General features: G+C 46.3%; 1 protein-coding gene across 1 annotated transcript; it reads left to right on the top strand.

Annotated features, from left to right (window-relative positions):
- The first annotated feature begins 7,218 nt into the window (after nt 1–7,218).
- LOC135903569 (cathepsin B-like) lies at nt 7,219–23,778 on the top strand. Its single transcript, XM_065433892.2, has 6 exons — nt 7,219–7,424; nt 10,179–10,294; nt 13,072–13,304; nt 16,854–16,970; nt 22,249–22,377; nt 23,664–23,778. The coding sequence occupies exons 1-6, from the start codon at nt 7,248–7,250 to the stop codon at nt 23,753–23,755; spliced, it is 864 nt and encodes a 287-aa protein (XP_065289964.2). The 5' UTR covers nt 7,219–7,247; the 3' UTR covers nt 23,756–23,778.
- Nucleotides 23,779–25,079: the final 1,301 nt, after the last annotated feature.

Genomic DNA, 25,079 nt, shown 5'->3' with positions numbered 1-25,079 from the left:
CTTGGAAACAGGTTCTAGAGGTACGTGACAACGATCGCCAGGTCATTTCCCTTTCGTAAATTAAAATTATATTGATCTGTTTAGTCTCTAATATATTTATAAGTTAAATTTTGCAAATGGGAACAGCGACGGTAGGCTTGAACAACAACGTGTCTACCATACTTTGTTCATGCCATGTAGGCAAGTGCCCTACTCTTCACGAGGAAACGGCTGAAGCTCTCTGCAATCGCAGTCTTTATTTCGTCCTTCATTGCCTCTCGCCTGTTTTTTTTTTCTCCATAAGCATTAAGAAGTCGTTCGGAGAACGAGATTGTCACTTTAACAGGCCATTAACGACACGAAGCTCACGTGCCAGAGCTGTGTAGCTACAGATAAGTACATCGAGGTTGCGTTGTGCGCTATGAGCACAAGGAGACTCGGAACGTAAATGATAACGGCGATAACTGCTCTCTTCATCCTCGCGTATAAGAAGTCGGATGCGAGGCACAGCATCTTCAACCGGTTGCCGCCGACAGAATCTCAGGTAAGCAAGCTAACACGCTGCTTGCCTCGTTGACACTTCGAAAAGTAAAGCTTGGTTTGCTGTAATAAATCTCTGACGGAAAATCATTTTAAACGCCAGAGTTGAAGGTTCAAGGTTTGCAGATCTCCAGAACCCGGATAATGTTAACATATCCCTTTCAGCGGCCGTGTGCACTATGGTTAATGCTAAGTTGATATCTGAAGATAACAATAAGCATTAGGAAACTACAAATCAAAACGTACATATACAAAAAAGAAACTACAATTCACAGTAAGATGTGGTCTGCAAGCGATGAACAGCGCTTGAATAATGAATGTCGCTGGATCCAACGTTTCCACAAAAGGCTTTCCTTCGACAGAGCAGCATTCATGCTGAACTAACGAAAAGAAGCCCTCTCGTCGAAACGCTGGCTCCAGCAACGTTTCTTTGTTAGATCGCGGTTGATGACTGCTTAGGACATGTTACTCGTATGCTAAAAAACTAAATTTTAGATCTTCAAGCAAAACATACGTCTCACAGACCAATGAAGAGCGGAAGTTATCACCTGCGGTCGAACATGAGAAGCCTCATCCTGATGTCAATGTTTAGGCAACGAAAACTTGTGTTCGCCGAGGCACCGACGAAGGCAAGCGCGTAGTCGAAAAGTTGGCGCCAGGCTAAGACTTCGCACGTTCGTCCACTGGTGATCACTCGACTATTACGTTTGTATGGCAAAAGCGCTTCGTCAGCGCGAAAAAGTAGCCTTAGCAGGAAATCGCCAACGAAAGTATGAACAGCTTCGGATGCTTCGGCGCCGATCGCGCGTTAATTGTCCTGCCGATGGCCCCTCCGGCTCGCTCGAAATAACGTTTTCTGGTAACAAGTTTTCAATACCAATCATTGCTGTAACAAGAGGCACATAAAAATGCATCTCTCTGGTTGCAGAACATGTGGAAGCGTGTGCTCGCGTGCGCACTGCTTGGGGCGGTCGTTCAGGGCCACCGTTTCTACCCAGCCCACCTGAGGCCTGTGTCCGACGGCATGGTGTCCTTCATCAACAAGCTCAATACCACGTGGAAGGTGAGCACTCCTATTGATTCTTTTTGCACTGTCTGGCACAAGAACAGAACAACAGGGAAAAATAGAAAAGAGATGGCATAAACCATTGGAGAATGATTCTCAAAATCAAGCGAGAGCTTCCTGCCAGACCTGCTGAGATATGTTACTGGGAAGGCTTACTTGTTATCCCTGTTGGTTAATGTTTGGAGGCGTGTGGCTTCTGTGACGTTTCACACTCCCCAGGATAAGCCCGCATCAGAAACTACGTTAGAACTCGTGCGAGGACACTTGTCCTGTACTGGTGTCAGAGTCAGCTCAGGTTTGATAACACTGAAACCGTAGTCGGCCAAGTTTACCTGATAAAACATCTGTCCGCGCCTATTGGGGGGAACAGCCAAGGAAAGCTTCGCTTTATTTCATTAAAGGCGAGCAGCTCGGTCTTGTATTCAAAGGGTTGTACCCCGTTGTAAAGCATATTGCACACTAACAAACTGTTATATAAAGCGCGCATACGTGTTGTTACTCCTCGGAGCATTTTGTGATTTCTTTAGAACTGTTATTTTCAACATAACATTAAATTTTACTGACGCCATTCCCGCACAACCTCGATCTACATCCCTGATTCCCAAGCTAGAATATCCGTCTATCCTCAGTGACCATTTTCCTCGTGCAGTGAGCAGCGCTTTGCCAAATAATACAATACTTGTTCCTTGTAACAAACAAGTCACAAGAGATTGTGATAAGGAAATCTACAGAAGAATAAAAATGGACTGGAGTGCATGCGGCATGCGTCACCGAACCATGACTGGCAGCTTGCCGTAGTCTTGAAAAGGGAAGTATAGTATCACTGCATTGTACCGGTACTATCATATGGGGCAGAAACTTGGAAGTAAACAAACAAGCTTGCGAGTATGCTAAGGACTGCGCAACGAGGGTAGAACGAAGTATTATGATCTGATCGTTAAATGACAGCAAGACAGCGGAGTGCAATAGAGAAAAAGAGGGGAATAGCCTATATTCTAGTTAGGATTAGAAAGGATAGACGGAGTTGAACGGGCCATATAACAAGTACAATAGATAATGGCTGTCACACTAGAGTTACAGAATTGGTACCAGTGGAAGAGAAACGCCGCAAAGGACGGCAACGAATTGTAGATGGTGCAATAAAAATTGGCAGTTTGATCGTATGTGATGGAATCAGCTGACGCATTTCGTCCTACATGGACATAAAATGGAATGATCATGAAATACTCGTTTGAAACTTCAGTACATGAGAATATGATTTAACTGAGCTAGTTTGTTCACAGCTAAGACGAGTTTTTAACAGTTGGACAAATAATAGTTATTATTATTATTATTATTATTATTATTATTATTATTATTATTATTATTATTGTTGTTGTTGTTGTTGTTGTTGTTGTTGTTGTTGTTGTTGTTGTTGTTGTTGTTGTTGTTGTTGTTGTTGTTGTTGTTTGTTTGTTTTGTTTTAATTTGAAAACATATATACATTTGACAGGAAAAGGAAAACGAGGAGCAGGCTGGCAACTGCCTCCAGAAGGGGCACAATCCCTGCCTAGTCTTCAGAAAGGAGGCGACAGAAACATAGAAATGGGAGATAGGAAAGAAGGAAAGAGGAAAGAAAGAGCAACAGGACAAATCGAAAAGAACAGAGCAGGATACACAATGCAGGTCATACATATTAGGACCGATCACTGAAGGTCACGCTACTACAGAATTTCAAATAGATCAACTAATGTCTGAACTACAAACGTGAGCCAAAGTTACTCTCGTTACTTTAACAAAAGTAACGAGATCGCGATGAGCCCGATCACGTCGAGACGCACAGCTACTGGGGTACAAACGTTCTTCGAATATCGTACACCGCAGGCCAAGGAGATGATAGTCCCTCACTAACGACATGCGCTGCGCACTGAAAGCGCGACACTCCGACATCAGGTGCTGAAGTGTCTCGCAGCAACCGCAAGACATACACGACGAACTGGCCACACGACCTTGTCTGTATAGATGTTCGCACACGTTCAAACAGCCAACCCTCTGCTTGAGTAGTTGTGCTTCAGCGCAACGAGGCAAGCCTGGACCGCGAACACATGCGGGAACATTCTATTTGCGACGCGCTGGTCTGGATGCTACTTCAGAAGGTGAAGACGAATCAGCAGACGAGCGTCATAAAGCTTGCAAAAAATTTTAGGGCAGACAGGGTTGTTACGAGGGCAAGTTGAAGCCAGTCGATCAGCCTCTTCATTTTCGATGATTCCTACGTGTGAAGGTATCCACTGAGCAACGAGAGATACCCCACGTGATGAAATTTTGTTTGCGGAGTCAGTAACGCTGCGCACAACTGGACAATCAATCTGACTGTGTTGTAACCTGCTAAGGGCAGCGCGGGAGTCCATAAATATGGCAATCTTCGATGCGGTTAGCTCCTCTTGCACGTATTTTAGTGCAACATTAATCGCTGCTAACTGCTAGTTGTCGAGGAAGCTGGATGGGGTACTTGAAAGATATGTCGTTCTTTAGTCGAAGGGCAGAAAAAGGCTGCAAAGGCACCTTGACCTTTGCTGTGTACGGATTCATCTGTGAAAACTTGAAGATAATGTAGAAATCTTTCGAACATGCGAGATTGAGCCAATTGGAACATTGCCGAATCCAACATATTAGAGTTGTTGTGTATGTCAGGGATTGCGAGGTAAATGGGGAATGCGTGTTTTGCAGTGGCGTAGCCAGAAATTTCATTCGGGGGGTGGGTGGGGGGGGGGGGGGGGAGGCTCGCGTTACAACTCGGCCTCCTACTTATAGAATTTGTCGAGGGATCAAATAGATGAATAATAACCGCATTGCAATTGCCAGATATTTTTTGAACGCTACGTAGTGTCAAGAGGAGTAAAATATTTATTTCTTTTCATGAAAAACTATACTCGTATGCCCCAAAAATTGCGCCCGAAATAACTGATATCAATGCTTCCATGTATTTTGTTTGTTTAATAAGTAAAGAAAATATCATACAAACTTTAGAACTATATCAGTTCGAAACCAGCAAAGCAGTGCATGCCACTGATATGAAAAATGTAAAGGCCGTAAAATGAAGACGTTAAGGACAAATATTTTAATGAAGCTTTGTCATGTAAGAAACTTGTTTCATATTTGTACATATGCAACAGCCAGGGAAGAATCGCAATGACGCTGTCCTTTGTTTCAATGTATTGCGCAGGAGGAGCGGTCAGCAGTCGTGTATTGTGAGTAATTGCACCGAAATTATAGTCGCAAAAGAGAGCACATATAAAAAGCAGGAGTTCTGCAAAATATACGAGGGCGAGCCAAATGAAAGTGAGCCAATGCGAATATATGACGAATGCGGCACTTTATTTAAAAGTGGTCTCCATGACCATTGAGACATTTGTTCCATTGACTAACGAGTCGCGAGATTCCCATCTCATAAATCTCTTTGGGTTGCTGCTTCAAAAAGTCTGTAACTGACTCCTTCACGTCATTGTCCGACATAAATCTGGTTTCTTTGAGCTGTTTTTTTCAATTGCCCCAAATTGTGGAAGTCGCAAGGCGAAAGGTCTGGGCTGCATGGCGGATGTTGAAGCATTTCCCACTTGAACTTTGCCAGTTTTGTGTTAACCACATCAGCGACGTGAGGACGGGTATTGTCGTGGAGCAAGATGACCCCATTCGTCAATTTTTCACGTCATTTGTTCTTGATTGCGACACGCAGCCGATCCGGCGTTTCACAGTATCGGAAACGATTGATAGTCTCTCCAAGTTTAGCAAAGTTGATCAGTAATGGCCCCCTGGCGACCGAAAAAAAAAGTCAACAACACTTTTCCCGTGGAAATGACGGAATTTGCTTTATTTGGGGATGGTGAATTCGAATTATTCCACTATAAGCATTCCCGTCGTGTTTCAGGCTCGTAATAGTGGCACCAGCATTCGTCCCCGGTTGCAATTGCAGACGAGAAGTCGCCACCCTCGTTGTGATACCGGATCCCATGACTCAAGGCAGAGTCGAACCTCTTAGTCTCCGGACGGTGGTTAAAAATCTTGGGCATCCATTGCGCACACAACAGCCGATAACCGAGATGTTCATGAATTATAGTATGAACCGAACCGTGAGTGATGTTCACACGTTATGCCAGTTCATCGATGATTATCTTCCGTTGTTGTCTAATCAGCTCATCAACTTTTGCAATAGCGTTCGGGGTGATTGCACGGCGGCTTTGGCCCGGTCTTGGATTGTCATTGCAACTTTCACGCCCTTCTTTGAACCGTTTGCTCTAACGCTTCACAGTGACCGATGAAATGAAATGTTCAACAAATACGGCAGCCATACGGCGACTAATTTCTTTTTGGGAAACACCTTCAGCTGTCAAAAACCTCACGACATCACGCTGTTCAGCTTTTGGAGCGTCCATTATGTCACGCAACCATGTTCAACCCAGTGCATGAGAGCAATAAAGAAAATTTATCCTCGCACCTTCGTGTCACTTTTGTAAATGAGAGATATCTCTGTGTTACGCGCATTCCTCGCAGATAATGAACCGAACCGTTATTGCGCGGAGTGGGTTGGCTGACTGCCATTTGACTCGCCCTCGTGCATTAGAAATGCGGAGATACAATGAAATATACAAATACAAAGATATAGCTTGATAAAGGTCAAAAAACTGTCACCGGAAACAAAGTTGTACCTTCTCATCTGATATCACGCGTGCCCACATATTATGCATAATTAGGCCGAACAACAGAAACAATTTTTTTTTATCACTGTAGGAATTTTTTTCCCATGAACCCTACGCTATTGGTCAAAAATTTTCGGGCTGCTCCCACTTCGCCTGCTTCTCACGCGACGTCAAAAAACCGTGAAAACTCACACCTGAAAGTGACGTGCACGCACTCATGCATAATTATAGCAAGCTGACTTTTTTTTTTCTCGGAAGAACCGGAGAATGCCGTTCCTAAAGGAATAAAGCAGTCAATGGTCGTCCTGTGTTCCTCCCTTGTCCGTGTTTATTTTGCGCTGTTTTTCACCCAAGAATAAAGCACGGCTGCCCACTAATCACTCTGGCACTGGCTACTCAGAGCCGTGGGAGAGAATAGATTTCTCAACGTATAAGAAACATTTTTGGGTGGCACTATAACTGTATCAAGCCATTTCTGCACATATACAACATTGCGGCGCGAACTGTTATTTGCTGAGGATCAGTTTTAGCGGTATTCTTATTATTCACTTGCACGCCACCGCGATTTGCGCCTAGCCACAGAAAACTAAGCAAGGGAACCGGACCAATCGCAGACGCCGGCACCACCCTCTGCATCCGGTTATCTACTTCCGCTGCACTTCTCGCCTCTTGTCAGTCAATTAGATAAGAAAAACTGCTCAATGTAGGTAATTCTATTCGCTTCCAAAGCAAAGAGAAGTGACCTCCTATAAACAAGGGGAGCGTTTGATTGGGCTTTTCAAACAACGCTGTAAGTCACCTCCCGATGCTTCCGTCGGCGGTTACGTAAATTTGACCTCAGTGTAGATTGGAATAAAGCCATAAATGAATAGTTTTAGGTTATACGGCCCCAACTGTTCAGAAGTCGTAATTTCAATATGGCACTTGTAACCTTCATCTTCTGCGCTCAACAGGCCGGACGAAACTTCAATAGGAACGTGTCACCCATGTTCTTGCGAGGCCTGCTGGGTGTCCACCCGGACAACCGGCTTCACAAGCTACCTGCTTTTCGCCACACTGAGATTCCCGAAGATCTGCCAGAATCCTTCGACGCTCGCGAGAAGTGGCCGGAGTGCAAAAGCATCGGGCTTATCCGTGACCAGTCGAGTTGTGGGTCTTGCTGGGTAAGTTTGGTTTCATTTTTTTATCGCCAATAGTTGTTGAAGGGACTGACAACTAATTGTCATGTTACCAACTTTTTTAGTGCAATGGAAAGCTTAACGGCCAGAGCGTCTAATCTTGAAGTAGTAATGCGAAAAACGCCGCGCAACATTTTTTATCAGAATTTTTCGATCTGCAGTGAGGATGAATCCGTTCACTGGAACCATGCTGAAAGCTGTGATAGGTGAGCGCGATAGCGATTATAGGCCGGCACTAGTGGGAGGCAGACGACGAGTGCGGCCGTAGGTGGGAGAAAGCATTATTTTGTTTATCGAGTCGATGTTTCTGCGGTTCATGTTTTCCAGAGTGTTAAAATATTTCTGCGATAATGGATACGTGTTTTTGCGGTGTCCCGTCCAACTGCTTGGGTATTTGACTAGTCGAAACGAAACCAAGCGCATCGAAAACGAAACGACGCTTTTACACGTTGTATACGTGGTTCGCGTTGCTGTAGCCAAGCGTGTGCTTCTGAATTCCGATGTCGTCTCTCGAGCACCTGAGTGAGCTGGAACAAAAGATTTAAGGTCGCGTCCGCGCACAGAATTTAGATCCTTACGAAGTAGCACCCGAACGTCATGCTTCGATGTGCGTAAGCGGCAGCGGAAGCGACGAATCCGACTTACTCGATGAACCATCGTCCCCTCCACAAGCAGCGTGCCTGGTGAATGCCGATTGGTAAATGCTTACTCGCACTAGTCCGACCCGACACCGATTTCAGTCGGCCGACTGTCGGCGACAGCGTTTCTTCCTCCGTGTCGGCGCCCCTGTCACACTACGCTGACAATCTGCCGACGGTTGGGGGAGAGCTCGGCGTCGGTACAGTGTGACAGAGGCGCCGACACGAAGGTAAGAAACTCATCCATTTACGGCACAACTCGTCGATGGCATATTGTATCAAAGGGAGATCATAAAACTGTGGGTACTCGCAAGCTAACGCTATATACTCGCGCGCGTACGACAGCATGAGCACTGCCACGCATGTGGGAAGACGCGAGCCCCGCTTGTTAGCGTGCACTTTCTTTACCTCGTAATACGCATAGCATAAAGCGCAAGTGTCTAATAATATACTAACTGCAATTTTAAGCAATAATTATACTGTACTTAATGACAGTCGACTTACGTACAGTAATATCTTGACTTCATATCGAAGTATCAAGATTTCACCGCCAGGCCTCGCCACTTATTGGGTTTTCTGACTTTCCTTGCCAATTTAAAATTACATTTCCTGCCTAAATACCGAACAAGCGTGCTGGATTCTATCACCATAAATCATGGTCATTTCGTTTCTATCAACGCCTCACAACACATTCTGTCCAGTCATCAGTCCATTTAAGAATTATTTAACAGCTTTCTAGTGCCCCGTGCGCGATTGACAAATAGCGCCGTAGTCGGGAGCGGACTGGCACGCTGCCTGGGAGAGTCAGCCGGCTGGAAAGGCGTTCGATTACAGGCACGTGCTACGCAGCGAAGCTTACATTTGTCATTTTTAACGCTTTAAGCAGCTTATGTAAGTGCTGAAAAAAATAGTTTCACAGTGACACGCACGAATCCATAGTGGCGGTGGAGGCTTTACGAAACCTGAGCGATGTAGTCCAGGTTTCGTAGAAAGGGTATTGGGGGTAAAACGTCTATTTATTATGTATACTTCTCTGTAAGGATGGGCACGTGGGCAGATATGCGCGTTTTGTTTTATATCACTGTTGTAAAACATTGTTATTAGGCAGCGACAAGTTGCGGCAAATCGTCATTGCACAGCATTTAGTCAGAAATGCCGCCGCATAATCTCTGTGTCGAAAAGCTTTTCGATGGCTGCTTTCAACCGAGTCATTACCTCCAATAATATCTTAGTTGCCTGCAAGCCAAGTGATTTTGTCGGTAATTTTTTTCTGAAAATTTGTTGCAACAGACAGCACGCGTGCGAATATGTCGACCTTGTCATGCCGCGCAATTTTAATACTTAGACAGCTCTTCGGATTAGTGAAGCGGACCAAGATTCCATTATCTTCTGTTATGCAAGTGGGGTTTCTGCACCTACTGCAGCCATGTTTTTATAAAACGATACATTCAGTAATTTCGATCAAGTTGTAAAAATATGCAAATAAAGTGCTCACGCCCCGTCGACTGCAATGAATATTTGAATCGCTAAATCCAAATGGAGAAGCGCGACGAGCGTTCTACAGAAATAAATCAATACTTTCAGCTTAAGCAATGCAGTCATTTGCATAAAAAATAAATTAAACATGACGACAGACTGCGTTTTGCATTTTTTATATAACAAGGAGAAAAGAAACAACAATCCAAGAACTTCACCATCACTCAGGGTAGGCAAGCCGAAAACGGCGGCTTGCGCCAGATGTAAGCCAAAAATAAAGGATATATACAAACTTGCAGACAGACTAAAACAAACAAGGTACGGACGTGCTTCTTGCCCTGTGTGTCTTCATGCTGATTTCTTTTTTTTTTAGACTAAGAATATGAAATCGCAACAAAATATCACACAGTGGCAATACTTTGGTAGAATGTCGTCATTATTTAAGAACACTGTTAAGAATTTGCCATAACCATGTCACTATAAAGCTAACACAAATGTTCGGCAAAAAGCCAATGGCCGATCACAAAGCGCTCCTGCATGCGAGAAGCATTGTGAATCTCGGCTGTAGCTTTTCGGACGGGGTAGCGAGAGCACGCTTGTTTGAGCAGAAACTTGCCTCACACAGGCCTTTGGAGCGGTCGAAGCCATATCTGACCGCATCTGTATCCACAGCCAGGGCAAGGTGCAAGTGAACATCTCTGCCCAAGACATCCTGACGTGTTGCGGCAGCTGCGGTCGTGGGTAAGTTGAGTCAGGCGACCGAAAATTAACTCGGTGACCCGTTTGTGCAATTCCTCTCAGCCGCGCATTGTAGTTGCGCGAAGAACTTTGAGTTGAACTGCGTGTTGAACTAAAATTAATACATAAATTACCACAGTGGAGCTTCTTCAAGGGGGAAAACTACGCAGAAGATACGAGATAATGCAGTTTAATATAACTCAGAGTTGTGCAGTAAATGTCACTCGAATATTGGTGAGGTATTCTCTTTCATATCGAAGCACTGTTTTTACAAAGCAACGGTGCCTCTCCCTAGAAGGGTGCAATGTGCACCTTTAGTTTTAGTGCAGAAAAAAGACACTCGCAGTTTCGCCTGAAAAGCGAAACTGCGATTGGGATGGTAAATTAGTAGGCAGCTATACAAAGTAAGCATACTAGTTTTATTGGCCATATAAGCTTGTAAACATTCGCTTACTAACTACATTGACAAGCATGGTGCCAAGCACACAGGTAGACATGGACACATGCCGCTTTGCTGTCAAAACGCTGGAGTGAGTAAATGCGGCAGCAGCAGTGAGCGAATTGACCTTCGTGCTGTCTCTTTCTGCAACGCCAACTAACCGTCGAAAGCGCTGCAGCGCATACGAAGCTACCGGCGCTGCGCGTACTTTGTCCACGTCGAAGATCGCTTGCCATGATAGGGCGGCCGCGCGGCCGTGCCGTAAGCAGCAGCCGCCGGAGCTGAGCGCCCCTCCCCCCCCCCCCCCCCCAACTCCCTCGCTCGCCTCGCGTGCGACAGAAGACGGCGCGCTTCCTCCCCGCTTTCTTCCCTCGTGCGCGCGAGATTCAGCCGCGATCGTCGGTATAGTAGTAAAAAAGCGTTTATTCACAAAAGAGGGCGAAAGAAGATACAGAGAAAAGATAGAGAGACAGAGGAAAGGGGAAAGGCAGGGAGGTTAATCAGAGGGGAATGTCCGGTTTGCTACCCTACGCTGAGGAGAGAGGGGAGGGGGAGGTAAAGTGATAACAAAGTAGGCGACAGTGACCGACTGTGATTGTATGTCTACGCTCCTTCCTTTCTTTAGCTATACGAAGAAAAAAATGTACGGTGAGTGGAGGCTGACCCTCGCAAGCTTTCCCTGGCACATAGAGTATACGGCGCGTGGCGATGATATTATCGTGCTTAGGCTTTATACGCAACATCACGGCGATGGTAGAAATGCACTTGGAGTGTCCATACAATTGCTATCGCAATAGAATTAAATTCCTTTGGCGCGCTAGTTATGCACTCCACGTATCGTAAGTGCAGAAATTTGTAACGCTTAGGACACACAAGATAGATGCACTTAATCAAATCACCTTTATTTGTACGTTTTAACTTTATAGAAAAGGAAAAGCAGTAGAGAAGTCTTAGAACTAGGGGTCACGAGTTCACAAGACAATTAAGTATACTGGTGCTTCATTACAACTGATGACTTGATGAACTTGAGGCTCATTTGAGCCCGATATATGGTCGGTCGATTTGTTGCGATTCCTTGGATTGCTGAAATGCGTGCCTACTATAACTACTAGACATTTAACCCGTTCTTTCAGCTGCGTTTGAAATCTGACAATTGCTGCAAGTCTTGTTCTTTCGTTATTGCGATAGCAGTTATATGCACACACCGGGTAAATTTTCGCCGCTGTCGTAGTCGGCGTCGCCCGTGAGGTTTCGTATAAAGCGCAAGTGCAATAAGGTCGCGGCCGCACGCCATATGGTGTAGGTGCGAGGGAACATGTGGCTTGATCCCGTGCGCCCCAGGTAGGAGAGCTGGGAGAAAGCACGCCTTCTTCTTGCACGCGTAAGAAGGGGAGGGGGAAAGTGGGCTTTGGTAGTGCGCTAGAAGGGGCTGGCGGGAGGTAAGCAGGTCAGGGCGCTTCTCTTCTACTCTGGCTACGGCTACACATGGTGCGGCTGAGCGTGGCCGCGGGAGGAGGAGGAGGATGGAGCTTTATTATTGCAGAAATCATCGCGCGATTTATTCCTGGATGGTTCCTCTGAAAGGGCTCCACTGGCGATCGCGGCTCGCCGGGCCTGGTCGAGGGTTGCCAGTTGGCTTCCCAGGTCCAGTTCGACTCCTATCTTAGAGGTAATCTGCGATGGATACAAAGGGAGGCAGGCAATTCGAGATAGCAGAGTGCTTCATGCGCGCGGTGCTCTTGCGCGTCTAGTTCGCGCTGAAGCGAGAGGCAGCAGGATGAAAAGTGCGCTCGCCGTTGAAGCCGCTGTTCATCACGCCAAAGTGGGCAAAACCAATGTACTTTACACTGCTTTCAAATATATGCCACCTAATTTGTAAGTAAGACTTGAAAATACTTCTAAAATATTGTAAAAATATTACAAAAGATAGAAACTTAGTGTCAAATATGTCTGCTTCAGATGCCCTAACAGATGCTGGTTACCTAACTGCGATATTTGTTTTTAGTGCAAGTTCGCAAGGTTCCGTGCCTCATATAGAATGCTCTTTTTTTTTTAGGCTTGCCAATTTTATGCATAGTTTACAGAATCTATAAAGTCCTAAATCAAAATTCTGCTCACTACACTTGATGCACATAACGGTTTCTTTCTTCTATTCAACAAATGTAATTCAAATTTGTGCAGCGGTCGTATAACCAGATGATTTTCCCCGTTTCACGCGCATTCCAATAGTAAAATCGGAGTTGGCCCCGAGCTGGCTTTCTCTTACAACGTAGAGGCGTTGTAGCGTTTTGCTGGCGTTGCCACGTCGACCGGCCACAATGTTCCCGCGCTGTTTTCGCAGCTGCCTCGGCGGTTTCCCGTCAGCCGCGTGGCAGTTCTACAGGGACCGGGGCATCGTATCAGGAGGCCTGCACGACACCGACGACGGCTGCCAGCCGTACGACTTCCCGCCCTGCGAGCACCACACCGTGGGGCCGCTGCCAAACTGCAGCGAACAGATCTCACCGACGCCCCGCTGTACGCACACCTGCCGCAAGGGCTACGAGACGGACTACAGCGAGGACAAGTACAAGGGTAAAATCCACGACGCAGCTGACAGCGTCTGCGTTTAAAAGCAGCTCAAAGGCATAATGGCTCACCAAGAATGTCTTACTTGGCAAGCCGTAATGCTTCTGAACTGCTGGCTAAACGAGCACTGAAGGACAAAGAGGTAATGAGAAAATGACACAAATCGGACAAGTTTGACCAATTCCTGGTTTGTGTTCATTCTTCCTTTCTTTGTTATTTGTGTTTTTGAAGAGTTTCACGGCGGAAGCTCTAAAGGTTTGTCGCTCAGCGGTTTCGTAGTACTGGGAGGCCTGCCGTGAGATGTGGCAGACTCCCATTGCAATCAAAAAACAACGCTCGGTACTGTTGATCGCGCCGTTTAATGTCAAACGTGGCGCCAATGCAATATGCGAAGAAGAGGGAGATGACGAGAGAGATCGATCTCGAAATCGAAAAGCACGTAATTTTGGCGCGTCATCGCCTACGAACCCATCGATTCCTGCTTGATACTGAACACGAGCCGTAAGTGAATCGCGCTAATAAAGTGCTAAGAAAACGAAGGAGAGCAAAAATGACAAAAAAAAGAAAGACAAGAAATTATTTGCGATTGCTTTGTGCCACCGCCCGACAGAATTGACTGGAATGACAACATGACCTTCGGAATTTTACAAGCCGCCCCCGCCCAGTATTATTCCGAAGAAACGCCCTAGCGACAATGATAATGTTCTTCTTGCATCAGACTGCCATTGACGGCGCATTGATATTCTTTCTGATAATTTTAATCATCTAAAGATTCTATTATTTACTCTGCCGACGTTCTTCAGGCTTTAATTTGTGTTTCCTACATTCCTACATTTTGTTCGGCTTTCCATCTGTTCCATACGTTCAATTTTTCTCATCACTAATCTGCTATTGACCTCATCTACTGCAGCTTGGCTATGTAATAAAAAAAGAAGAGCATATACAGTTTCAGTGGCTGTGTGACGACGTGTTCAGAAATATTTGAATGAAGTCAGGGCCGCGAAGAAATTGTAACAATGATGAAAATGCTACGACACGACTATCGTCACAACCGCTTGGCGCACCGCGCATGAAACGCCTTCGGCATCCGACGTGCGCCACTACATACCGAATGTCTTGATGGTACAACGGAGGTACCCTTATCGCGCAATTTGTTCAGCGTCAGTTTCAGAATAGGGATGGCTTGTGTGCGACGCCGCCCAATGCGCATTTATTTTCCACACTGTTATTCTAGCATAGCGCAAACTCTTTACAGTTAGCACACCGGCCACGTGCCAGCTGCATTCGTTGGCTATACATCATAGCACATCCGCGCATCGCATATAGCGGTGGCGACAACGGCAGCGATATAATGGTAGTGTTATGCTAATACGCTCTGCTGTTTCGTTTCACGACGACAATCGTTGTTCCCATGGTGACGAGTACTCCTCTACGGTCACATACGAGGCCACACAGTAATATTGCTTTCATCGATAAAACGACGGTAATTAAAGACGTCGGCTTCTCCGCGTAGTGTTTGCTATTGTGGAAAAGCCGACTCTGAAATTTGTTTTATTGGAAAATCTTGAGGCTCGTATGTATCATGCTATGCTCGCGTGCGAAAGAGTGATGGTGGTATAACAACAACAACAGCAGCAGCAACAACAACAACAACAACAACAACAACAACAACAACGATGATGACGACGACAACAACAAATGTTTATACCTTTTTAATGGCCAAAAAACGTATTGACATTTTAAGAATGCCTGTTTTGCCGAAGAAAAGATAACAAAGAATAAAAATTTTGCGATACACAACCTGTGCCATTTAATACGTTTTCCAAGTTCACTGCCGTGACATTGACGCATGTCCTAAATATGCATCACGCATTTATGCATCGCGTTCCGGATTATACATGGAAGCGTCCGAGACCAGAAGGAACTCGGCGCACGCTGGTGCGAAACAGCTTCCATTAACGTGTTTAGCATCGCCGAGTACTCAAACTTCACAGTGAAGCTATTCGGACGTTGCTACAACGGTAGCTAGTGCTTCTTGCCTGCCATAGGCAAGTGACGTGCATGAAAAGAAGTGAAGTCTGTCACACTCCCTAGACAATAGCTCATGTACTTTGTGTCTGCCCTCAATGCGCGGCCGAATGAAGAACACTAAAGTCTACTGTTGACTGCTTGGACTCCCGCCCCTTTATGGAAGAAAAGCTTTTGGGCGCGTGGACTGTTGACTGCGCCCAACGTGCCATAAAGTAACTTTTGAACTTTCTACGCGAGACTGATTTAGACGATCGCCTCTAGGACCTGTGAGATGTTCAGTCAGTGCTAAATGTGTTTGCGCGATAACTTCTTGTGTGGGCAAGATTACTCTTGCGTGTATTGCGTCTACAGTGCGCATCCGCATATTGGACAACGTGTATATAGTAGCTCATTGTACCATAACATAATCACCCGCCACCTACCTTTCCCCGTATTTCGCACTTCCCCTTTCTCCAGTGAAAATAGCAGGCTAGCCGACCTCTCCTCCTTTCTCTTCATTAAGATCTGCTCCTCCTCCTCCTGAAAATAAATGAAAGGGAAATTTTATTCGCCGGTTTGGCAGCAAAGTCGAGGATAAGAGAACCTCTCGCACTGCCGCTTTTGAAAGCAACTTGTTGCGACGCGCTGTAACGCACGCGAAAGACCTCGGTTGCGTTGACAATTATTAACTCCATCCATTGGTGCGTTTGTGGCGTAACGAGAACTTGCGCGCGCGCACGTGCATTCGCTTTTCTAAGCAGGTTATTGGCACGTGACGTGACGCACATCGTTTCAAAGCACTAGTTGACACGAGAGAAGTGTGCATGCATTTGTGATCTAATGAGTAGAGTAGGGAGTCATATGCTCTGGGGGACCTTGGTGCATACGTCGCTGTACTTTATTAGAGAGGCCTGAAACGAGGTGACACAGGCACCCACCTACCACAATGCAGCTGATAAGAGGCCAAACATTACTTGCATTTAAAGAAAAGATTATATTCCTACCTGTATAGGTATGAAAGCGAAACTTTGAGGCTAACAAATATAGTCGAAATGAAGCTAACGGGCGTGCAATTAGCAAAAGACAGCAAAATGGTCGAGGCAAGATTAACACGAGGAGAACACGGGGGAAATGGTTTAGAGATCAAAGATCAAAAAGTAGTTGGCTGATTGATTCGTTGATAATGAGTCTGGGGCAAACACCGTAGCCGAGAGCTATGAAGTGGAGCTCAGAGTGAAACGCTTACCATACGCATCTGTGGCAGAAGTTCGTCAACAGCCACGTTAGAGGGCACTGCAGAAGTTCTACAACGCTTGTGTTAGAGTGCACAGCAGAAAGGTATTAGCGCATGCGTCGATGTTCACATTACTTTCTCCTTGAGAGTGAAAACAAAAATGTGTCACCACTATAGATACACTGAGCCCTTTAACAGACTAGCACCATTTTCTTTTTCCCAACTGGGTCATCATAGCATGGTACAACACATGTGACTGATTTTTGCAGAAGCTGTTGATTGCGCTTTCTCAGCGTCCGCACTCTTCGCAGGGGAGAAAGTTTACTCCATTGAGGCTGACGAGACGCAAATAAAGACCGAGATATTCAAGAATGGCCCTGTCGAAGCGGACTTCGACGTCTACGCTGACTTCTTCTCGTACAAAAGCGGTAAGGACCATTTCGAGGGTGTCAGAAAGAGACTCAGAAGGTTAAAGTATGCGCACTGAAAAGACGTTCGTATGCGCTTGTTTTGTAGCGCTAAAGGCTCTAGCCATAACTCAAATGGTCGTGCATATTATATTGGTGCCTTTTCTTTTTTGGTGCAGTTGTATACCCAATCATACATTCAGCTTTTCTCATTATTTCTATTGTACGGTAAGTAGGATCTCTGTTATATGCAAATATTTTTTTCAATTTTGATGACGGTGTTCTTCTTGACTCCATGTGATATGAATACGAGCTCAGTGGATAGAAGTACAGTACGCCTAGTGGATATGAATACTCATATCCACTATGTCTATTGGACATGAATTCGGATGTGCAATCTAAAAACAAAAGAATGAGATAGGGTAGAGCGATAAAAAAGAACTGTGTACACCCAAATGCAAGTAAGAAGCCTAGTATGAACTTTCATGTTTTTAGAGAGAAATCGATTATAATAAAATAAAAAAAGGAATTTGTAAACATGACTGGAACTCAGAAGGTTGTAGCGACTTCTCCGGTCTTGAGCATACTTGCTGCAACAGCACCAGGCCCTCACGGCGGAGACCGCCACATTTCCAGAAAGAACATCTTTGTGCTGCGCACAACGTCGTCCTCGTCTGTTGTGTGACTGTTATGGCATCTGAAATACAAGAACAAACACCATCACTCTCAGAGCCTGTCGGGGGCGGAAAGCCCCGAATGAATTGACATGCCGCAACGCTGCGGGATAACACAGTGGTAGTGCGTCCGGTTTCCAGCTGACACATTATCGCAGAAGCATGAGTTCTCTTCCAGTGGCGGTGCAGGGTAGAGTTTAGTTTTTCGTCGCATTGTGGCGACGGTGTTGTTGATGAAGTGGTAACTTGAGGACGATTCGATGACAACGATGGCTGCCGTCGTCAGCATAATGGGAAGTGCGGATGGACGCAGCAAATTCCTGCTTCGAGCATCTAACTGCTATCGCAGGGACGGTTTGTTAATGATGACGACACTAAGGGACGACTTTGTATCTAAAGGCTCTCTCATGGTGTTCAACAAGTAATTCAACCACGTGCACTCGGAGCACGTGGTTATTGTTAATTACGCGGTGCGTAGTTAACAGTAGTGGTTAGTATTCGCGTCTGCTTCATCCATCACGAGATTCCGAGGACGTCTAAGTACTTCTTATCAGTTGCGAATGTGAAAGCATTAATGTCCAATTGAACGGCGCTGAGCGGCCCTTTGAGTTTTGCGCTGCGAGTAATGCACCGTAGCGGAACGCGCCAGCAAGCAGCAGCAGCCTGCATCCCAACGCCGCTTCCCACCGACGTCCTGCGTGACGAGAGACCGAGGAAGCAGCAGCGGCGACCAACCCCGGCAGGTGATAGGGGTACGTGCAAAAGCGGTACAGCGGCAGCCTGCGGTGCTGGCTCGGGTACGGGGAACCACCGCTGGATAGGCGGCGCGTCGAAAAGAGTGCGTTTCACGCCGCTCTGGCGACGAGATGCGGCATATTCCAGCCTCCCGACCAGACGAGACACACGTGCGCGGCCGTATTATAGTTCGTATGTTTCCGTTTTCGCGCCGCTTCAAGTGGACAGTTCTCGCAAAGAAGCTAGCGCCATCAAGTGAAGAAATGACGAAAGAAGCTTTTTAAGCTTTATATATTTTTAATAGTGTGTCGCGGCGAGCACGCGTGTTTCTTTAACGGTTGCGCCTAGCTGCCTCGCAAATCTAGCAACTACTGCTCCGGTCGTGCTGTGCTATGGTTTCGGAAGTATTAGTTGGCCTGAAGACATTCCATATTTCTCTGGCTAGACAAAAAAAATTCTAATGTTACTTCACCACAGTAGTCAATGGAGAAGAAAGCTTTATCGCATCAGCTGACTCGCGCAAGCAAAGGTTTAGACATCCTACACTAGGTTCTCTCTCTTCCTCTTTCACTCCCCCATTCCCCTCCCCACGTGTAGGGTAGCAAACTGGACTCAGTCTGGTTAACCTCCCTGCCTTTCCGTCTTCCCTTCTCTCTCTCTCTTGAGTGCTCCGGTGCTGGATCCGTAACAACGCTGGCTACATTTAGCATTAATTACATAAATTTAGCGGATACATCTCAGCGCTGAGTCCTCCTCCGCATGCGCATTTTTAAAAACACATAGGCACCTTAGTCGCGCGTGCGCCGGCATTAGGCGCACACAACTCGTATTACAAGGCAGCTTCCCTCCCACATAATTCTTGGCAATGAATAGATAATATTTACCTTTTGTATCTTTCGCTTGGTGCGGTGTCGTAGGAAGGGGCTTGGCGGTGGTATTACGAAGGAAAAATGGTTGGTACATATGCCGGATGGTGCATGCTATTGCTCATCTTGTTTCCGACGAAATTCCGACTGCAGATTCTGCTGTTTGGTACTGTCTGCCACGGCTTACCGTCTTAGCTATCGAATAAACCAAATACACATGCGAAATTCGATTTAGAAAGCAGCCCGACACCGCTTGACCGGGCGACAAGACGGGTACTCCGCTCGCCTGACTGCTTGGATCCAACGCCGCCTCTATTCTTGTTCGTAGGGTTTAGATGGAAAGACGCAGAAGGGTACAACCTCCCTCATCCCGACGTAGTTGCGGCACTTGTATATGCAACAGTGTCGTCAGCGTCCTTTTGTTTTCCTTCGACTTTCAGGGCACGCAACGCCACTACCAGGAGCAATTTTCGTCCGCGGGACAGGCTGCATTGTGCACGTTCTGACCGCCAGGGCGGCGCTGCAGGCGTCGTGAAAATTCCAGCGCTGGTTCCCCACTGCGCGCCGGCTTCCGAGAGCGAGAGCGAGAGTGACGAGGTGTTGCGGCGAGGACCTCTCCCCTCACATAACAGCTGGCACGCTACCGCGGCAGGAGGTGTTCCCTCTCGCCCGCTCTGCTCCGTCGAGGCGCGCTCGTGACGTGGCGTCGCAGCCAGTGTCATGCGAATTTAGGTGCCGTTCCGCTGCTACAGACGACAGACGCCGGCTTTTTCGCTCCATGGGCCACTTGATGGTTTCGATTCAACATTGCTCATTCAGTGTGATGTGGCCGACGACACCGTGTTGCTTGCGGAGCGCGAAAGGCAACATACTCTCGAGTGATAAGGCACGTTATTGAAATCCGGAATAATGAAAGTCACGTTCCCGCGGTTCAGATAAAGGTTTTAAATAAACAGAGAGCCATAATTGTGACTTTAATAGCAAATCTACAAAAACCAGTCTCGGAAATTTGTTTTTTTTCTTTTCTTTTATAGCAGTGGTGCAGCCACAAGAGAGCGCTAGCCTGTGGTGGTCCTAAATTCTAAAATTTTGGTGATTGATTGAATGAAAACTTTATTATTCCACCGAGCTGGGGTGCCCGCCTCTTAACCTACACGCAGGTAGGGGGGGACGACGAAGCAGTCCTCGCGCGTTTAAGACGGTGAGTTTTCACGGCCTCAACGGCCAGGCGGATTGCTCGACGCTGGTCGTCTTCAGCTTCGCTCAGGAGCAAGGCCTCCCAGGCTTCTCTACTTTCAGTGTTTTCCTTGGCCCCTGAGGAGCCAGCACTCTCCCATATTACATGGTCTAGTATACCTTCCTCCTCACAGATATTGCAGAGGGCGTCGTTATAGTCCCTCGTCTGAGTAAAGTGATCCAATATGGTGATTTATAATTGTTTCCCTGGAGGCGCCGCCAAATGCGAGCGTCCTCCAGAGAAAAAGACTGATGCGTAGGCAAAAAGATTCTTCTTTCGGCTTTGCAAAGATCTACGATTTCCCTGTACGGGATGATATTATCTTTGATTCCTGGAACTGGCTGCTCTAGAGTTGCCCGGTGGTAGAGTGCTCGGGCGAGCTCATGAGCGGCTTCCTTACCTGAGACTTTTTCATGGGCCGGAACCCAATTAAATAATGGTTATGTCCCTACTAGGAGGGTTTTTAGTAGAATTTGGAGGGCCTCTTCCGAGATTCTCCCTTTGCTAAAATTTCGGATAGCTAATTTGCTATTGCATAATATGACTCCCGCTTTTGTACCCACGCAAACTAGCGCTACTGCAACCTCCTCCGCTGTACAGGCGTCCCTCGTGCACGTGGAGCACGCTATCTTAACGCACCCGTCGCCATCAACCACCGTCGATACCACAGCCCCGTCTCTGCCGCAAGTGGCGTCCACGTACGCTACTTTATGCTCCGGTGTGTTCTTAAGTTTATTTACTAAAGCCTTAGCCCTGTGAGCTCCCCTCTCTTTGTTGTAGACAGGATGCATATTTTCAGGTAGGGGGGCAATTTGGAAGCGTTTACGCACGTCGAACGGAATGTCCTCCTTGCCACTCGGGGCACCCCTGTCGCATTGGATTCCTACCCATTCCATGATTTTTCTCCCTGTTTTGGATTGGCCTAATCTTTCCAACTGAGACACTCTTACTGCCTCAGTGAGCTCAACTAGCGTGTTGTGAACTTCCATTTCGAGAAGGAGGTCTGCCGAGGTCGAGTCTGGGAGACCTAGGGCTCCCTTAACGCTCCTCCTAATGATTGCATCTATTTTTTCTTTTTCTTCTTGTTCAAACACAAGATAAGGTGTGGCATACGCTATTCGGCTGGCAATAAAGGCTTGCATGAGTCTGAGGCGAATGATTCTAGCAAGTGTAGTGGTGTTGATAGGGATAGGAGCAAGAATGGCAATAGGAGGTGGGAGGGCACGCAACCCACAAAGATGCCAGAACAAATATAACGACAAATTAGAAAGGTCACTCTGCTGCTAAAGGTATCCAACCAAAGGTAGTTTGTAACTGGAGAGGAGTAGGATCTCTTTTAAACGGGAGAGCTGGAAGCACTACGTGTCCTACGCAAAATAGTAAATGCAGCCAAAGCCCACTGCCACATAATAGATAGACCGCAAGAAATTGTGTCCATACGATGGGGTCATACGATGTGCATACGATACGAGCTAGAGCATATGATACGAGTATATGAACTGGAGCAAGACAGGGGTGCAGATAGATCACTAGGAGAGGCCTTCGTCCTGCAGTGGACATGATGATGATTATGATAATAAGGATCATGAATTGTGTGTTCTAACTGTTCTTAATCCTTCTAGTGGTTCTAACTCGCCCTAGTCCACGACACTGAAGCCAGCGTCGACAACAGCGCATAGGTTAGCGAAATTCAAAGGAGGAATTGACGAATGAATAAACACGCGAAACCTGTGTATGCGATGGGGTGTGAAAATAAATTTAACGATCCTTACTAATCTAACATGCAGGCGTCTACCAGAGGCTTAGCAGTGACTATCAGAGTGGGCACGCTGTCAAAATCCTGGGATGGGGCACGGAAAATGGCGTGCCCTACTGGCTTGTAGCCAACTCATGGAATCCAAACTGGGGCGACAAAGGTAAACATGAAATAAACTAGTTCGTTGAATAATTTATGGATGGGTCCATCGATCCATGAGTGAGTGAGTGAGTGAGTGAGTGAGTGAGTGAGTGAGTGAGTGAGTGAGTGAGTGAGTGAGTGAGTGAGTGAGTGAGTGAGTGAGTGAGTGAGTGAGTGAGTGAGTGAGTGAGTGAGTGAGTGAGTGAGTGAGTGAGTGAGTGAGTGAGTGAGTGAGTGAGTGAGTGAGTGAGTGAGTGAGTCGATGAGTGATTCTGTTAGTCAGTCACAATGTTTTGACATTCCTTCAGTCGTTCCTTCGTTAAGCCTTTTTTTAGAAGCAACGAGTGCTGAAAATGTTCTATAAAAAATTTTCTGGATGATATTTCCTTGGCTTTCATTCGATCTTACAGCACGCTTTCTTCCCTCGAGCTGAGCGAGTGGAATTTTTTTCCCATTGCTGTGTTTGAGTCAAATGATTTTGTCGCTGCATTGGGAAAGCATTTTCGTGAATTTTCGCGATGTCGAAGTATGATCCCCGCTTTTGTTTGTGTATTATGTTCATTTTATGCAACATTATTTACGTTTGTCTGTACTTTCTTTTTGCTTGCTGAAAAGCCCCTGCTGCTTCGGCCAAAGTAGTGGCCTCCTGTATCACTAAATAAATAAGTAAATAAATAAATAAATAAATAAATAAATAAATAAATAAATAAATAAATAAATAAATAAATATACGTTACTTACACATGCTATCTGCTTTAATGGCGCGGTTTCAAAGCGATAGAGATTTATTTTCAAAACAGTTCGCCAATTTTATATCATGGCTCTTTCACTGTCTATATATAGACGTAGAAGGTAACAAGATTTATGGAGAAGAAGAGCGGGAGGCTAGAGGAATACGCACATGTGCGCAGGCGAAAACAGTGGAGCACGTGATTGGAGAGCAGCGCCAGCGATAATGCCACCTAGACAAAGCGCTAGCGATGAAAGGAAAGCGCGCGCCCAATACAGATGCGTGCGGTGATGTCATCTCCAACACGTTACCAGGGGCGAGCACATGGCGCGCACCGGACCACGTTTCAATTATGTGACCGCTCCCGCGTCTAGTAGTGCGCAGATATCGCGTTGCAGTAAGTGTGTTGGCGCATGTGCCCATAAGGCTTGCCGCGGATCACGGAATGACACGGTCATCGGCAGCATCATTATCGTAGGAAACTCTACGGGAAACAGGGTCACGCAACAAACCTATTGCTGACTTTGACGGTCATCTACGATGGTTTACGCCAGAATTTCTTTTCCTTTTTGCAGGGTACTTCAAAATTCTTCGTGGAACGAACGAATGTGGTATAGAAAACGACATCAACGCTGGAATCCCCAGGCAAGGCACTTCGGTCGACTAATAAAGATAAAAGAGAAACTCAAAGCTACCGTGTCGTTCTTCGCGTTATCGCCAAGCGTAAAATGAACCACATTAGCTCTAAAAAACGATGAGCTCGTTTGTTTGTCTACAAAATAAGAGACAGACGAACGGAGTGCCTACACAGAAGGAAGGCACCACTGCACCAGAAATGAAGTCTAGCAGAACTTGGTGCGCTAGTTGGTACATCTTAATTAATCTGAAAGTTGCAAATACATGCGCATGAAATTTTTGGTACAGCTTAACGACTGCCTGAAAGACGCAAACATGCGCTGGTGCTCCGTTTGTCTGTCTCCTATTTTTATTCGCTATACTCTATATGCGCGTGTGTCTGTGCTCTTCAGGTTGTCATTCAGATGTACCATGTCGCCTAGGGGCAAGTAACATTGCGGCGAATATCCCTCGTGTGCGGTATGAGTCATGTTTTGAAGTAACAACACAACCACCACCACGAGCAACAACAGCAACAACAACAAATGTGCGATTGTGACCCAATAATTGGAGCAGAAGACTGCTATACTGCGGGGTAGGGGGGGGGGGGGGGGGGAGGGTCCAACCGGACTAGCGACCGAGCGACCGACCAGGTGAAAGCATGGAATGGTAGGCAAAGAAAGCTTCGCTTGAAAATTGGAATGAACTATCAAATTAAGAAAGAGAAAAAAGGAAAACGCTGCCATGTATTGAAGCAAAGGAGACAACGTAAAGCGGACGACGACAGAGATGTCCGCCGGTGTGTCTTAGCGGCTACGGTGTTCGTGTTAAGCACGAGGTCGCGGCGGCCATATTTCAATGGGGACGAAATGCAAAAAAAAAAAACGTCCGCTTACCGTGCATTGCGCATACGTGAAAAAAAAAAATAATGCGGTCAAAATTAATCCAGGGTCTCCCACTACGACGTGCATCGTAAAAAGCCAGATTTTTAGACAGTGGTATTGACATATGCTTTTCTGTGCTTTCTAATGTGTACAACTTCAGTCCAGTTTATGCTGTTTAAGAGAGCAAATGAGGCTGGATGTTTCAAGCTGTTTTATAGGCTATAGGCAGAGGCAATTATTCGAGTACCATGACTCAGCAACCATCAAGAGATACTCGGTCTAGCCAAAACGTGGAATCTCCTCCGATACCTTATGGACCCGGATAAGAGTAAATCCGAGCAGAGGAAATGCCTCAACAAGATCACCCACCAATACCAGGGTACGAACGACGAGCTCCTCACAGAGCTCAAAACCCGGTACATAGGCACAAATGCACAAATCCCCCAGAAGCCATACACTGGTCCGGAGAATCTTAACCTAGACGCACCCATC

Source organism: Dermacentor albipictus, chromosome 1 (assembly GCF_038994185.2).
Source record: "Dermacentor albipictus isolate Rhodes 1998 colony chromosome 1, USDA_Dalb.pri_finalv2, whole genome shotgun sequence".
Lineage (NCBI taxonomy): Eukaryota > Metazoa > Arthropoda > Arachnida > Ixodida > Ixodidae > Dermacentor > Dermacentor albipictus.
The sequence above is the reverse complement of the archived record's forward strand: the minus strand, read 5'-3'. Positions and strand labels throughout refer to the sequence as shown.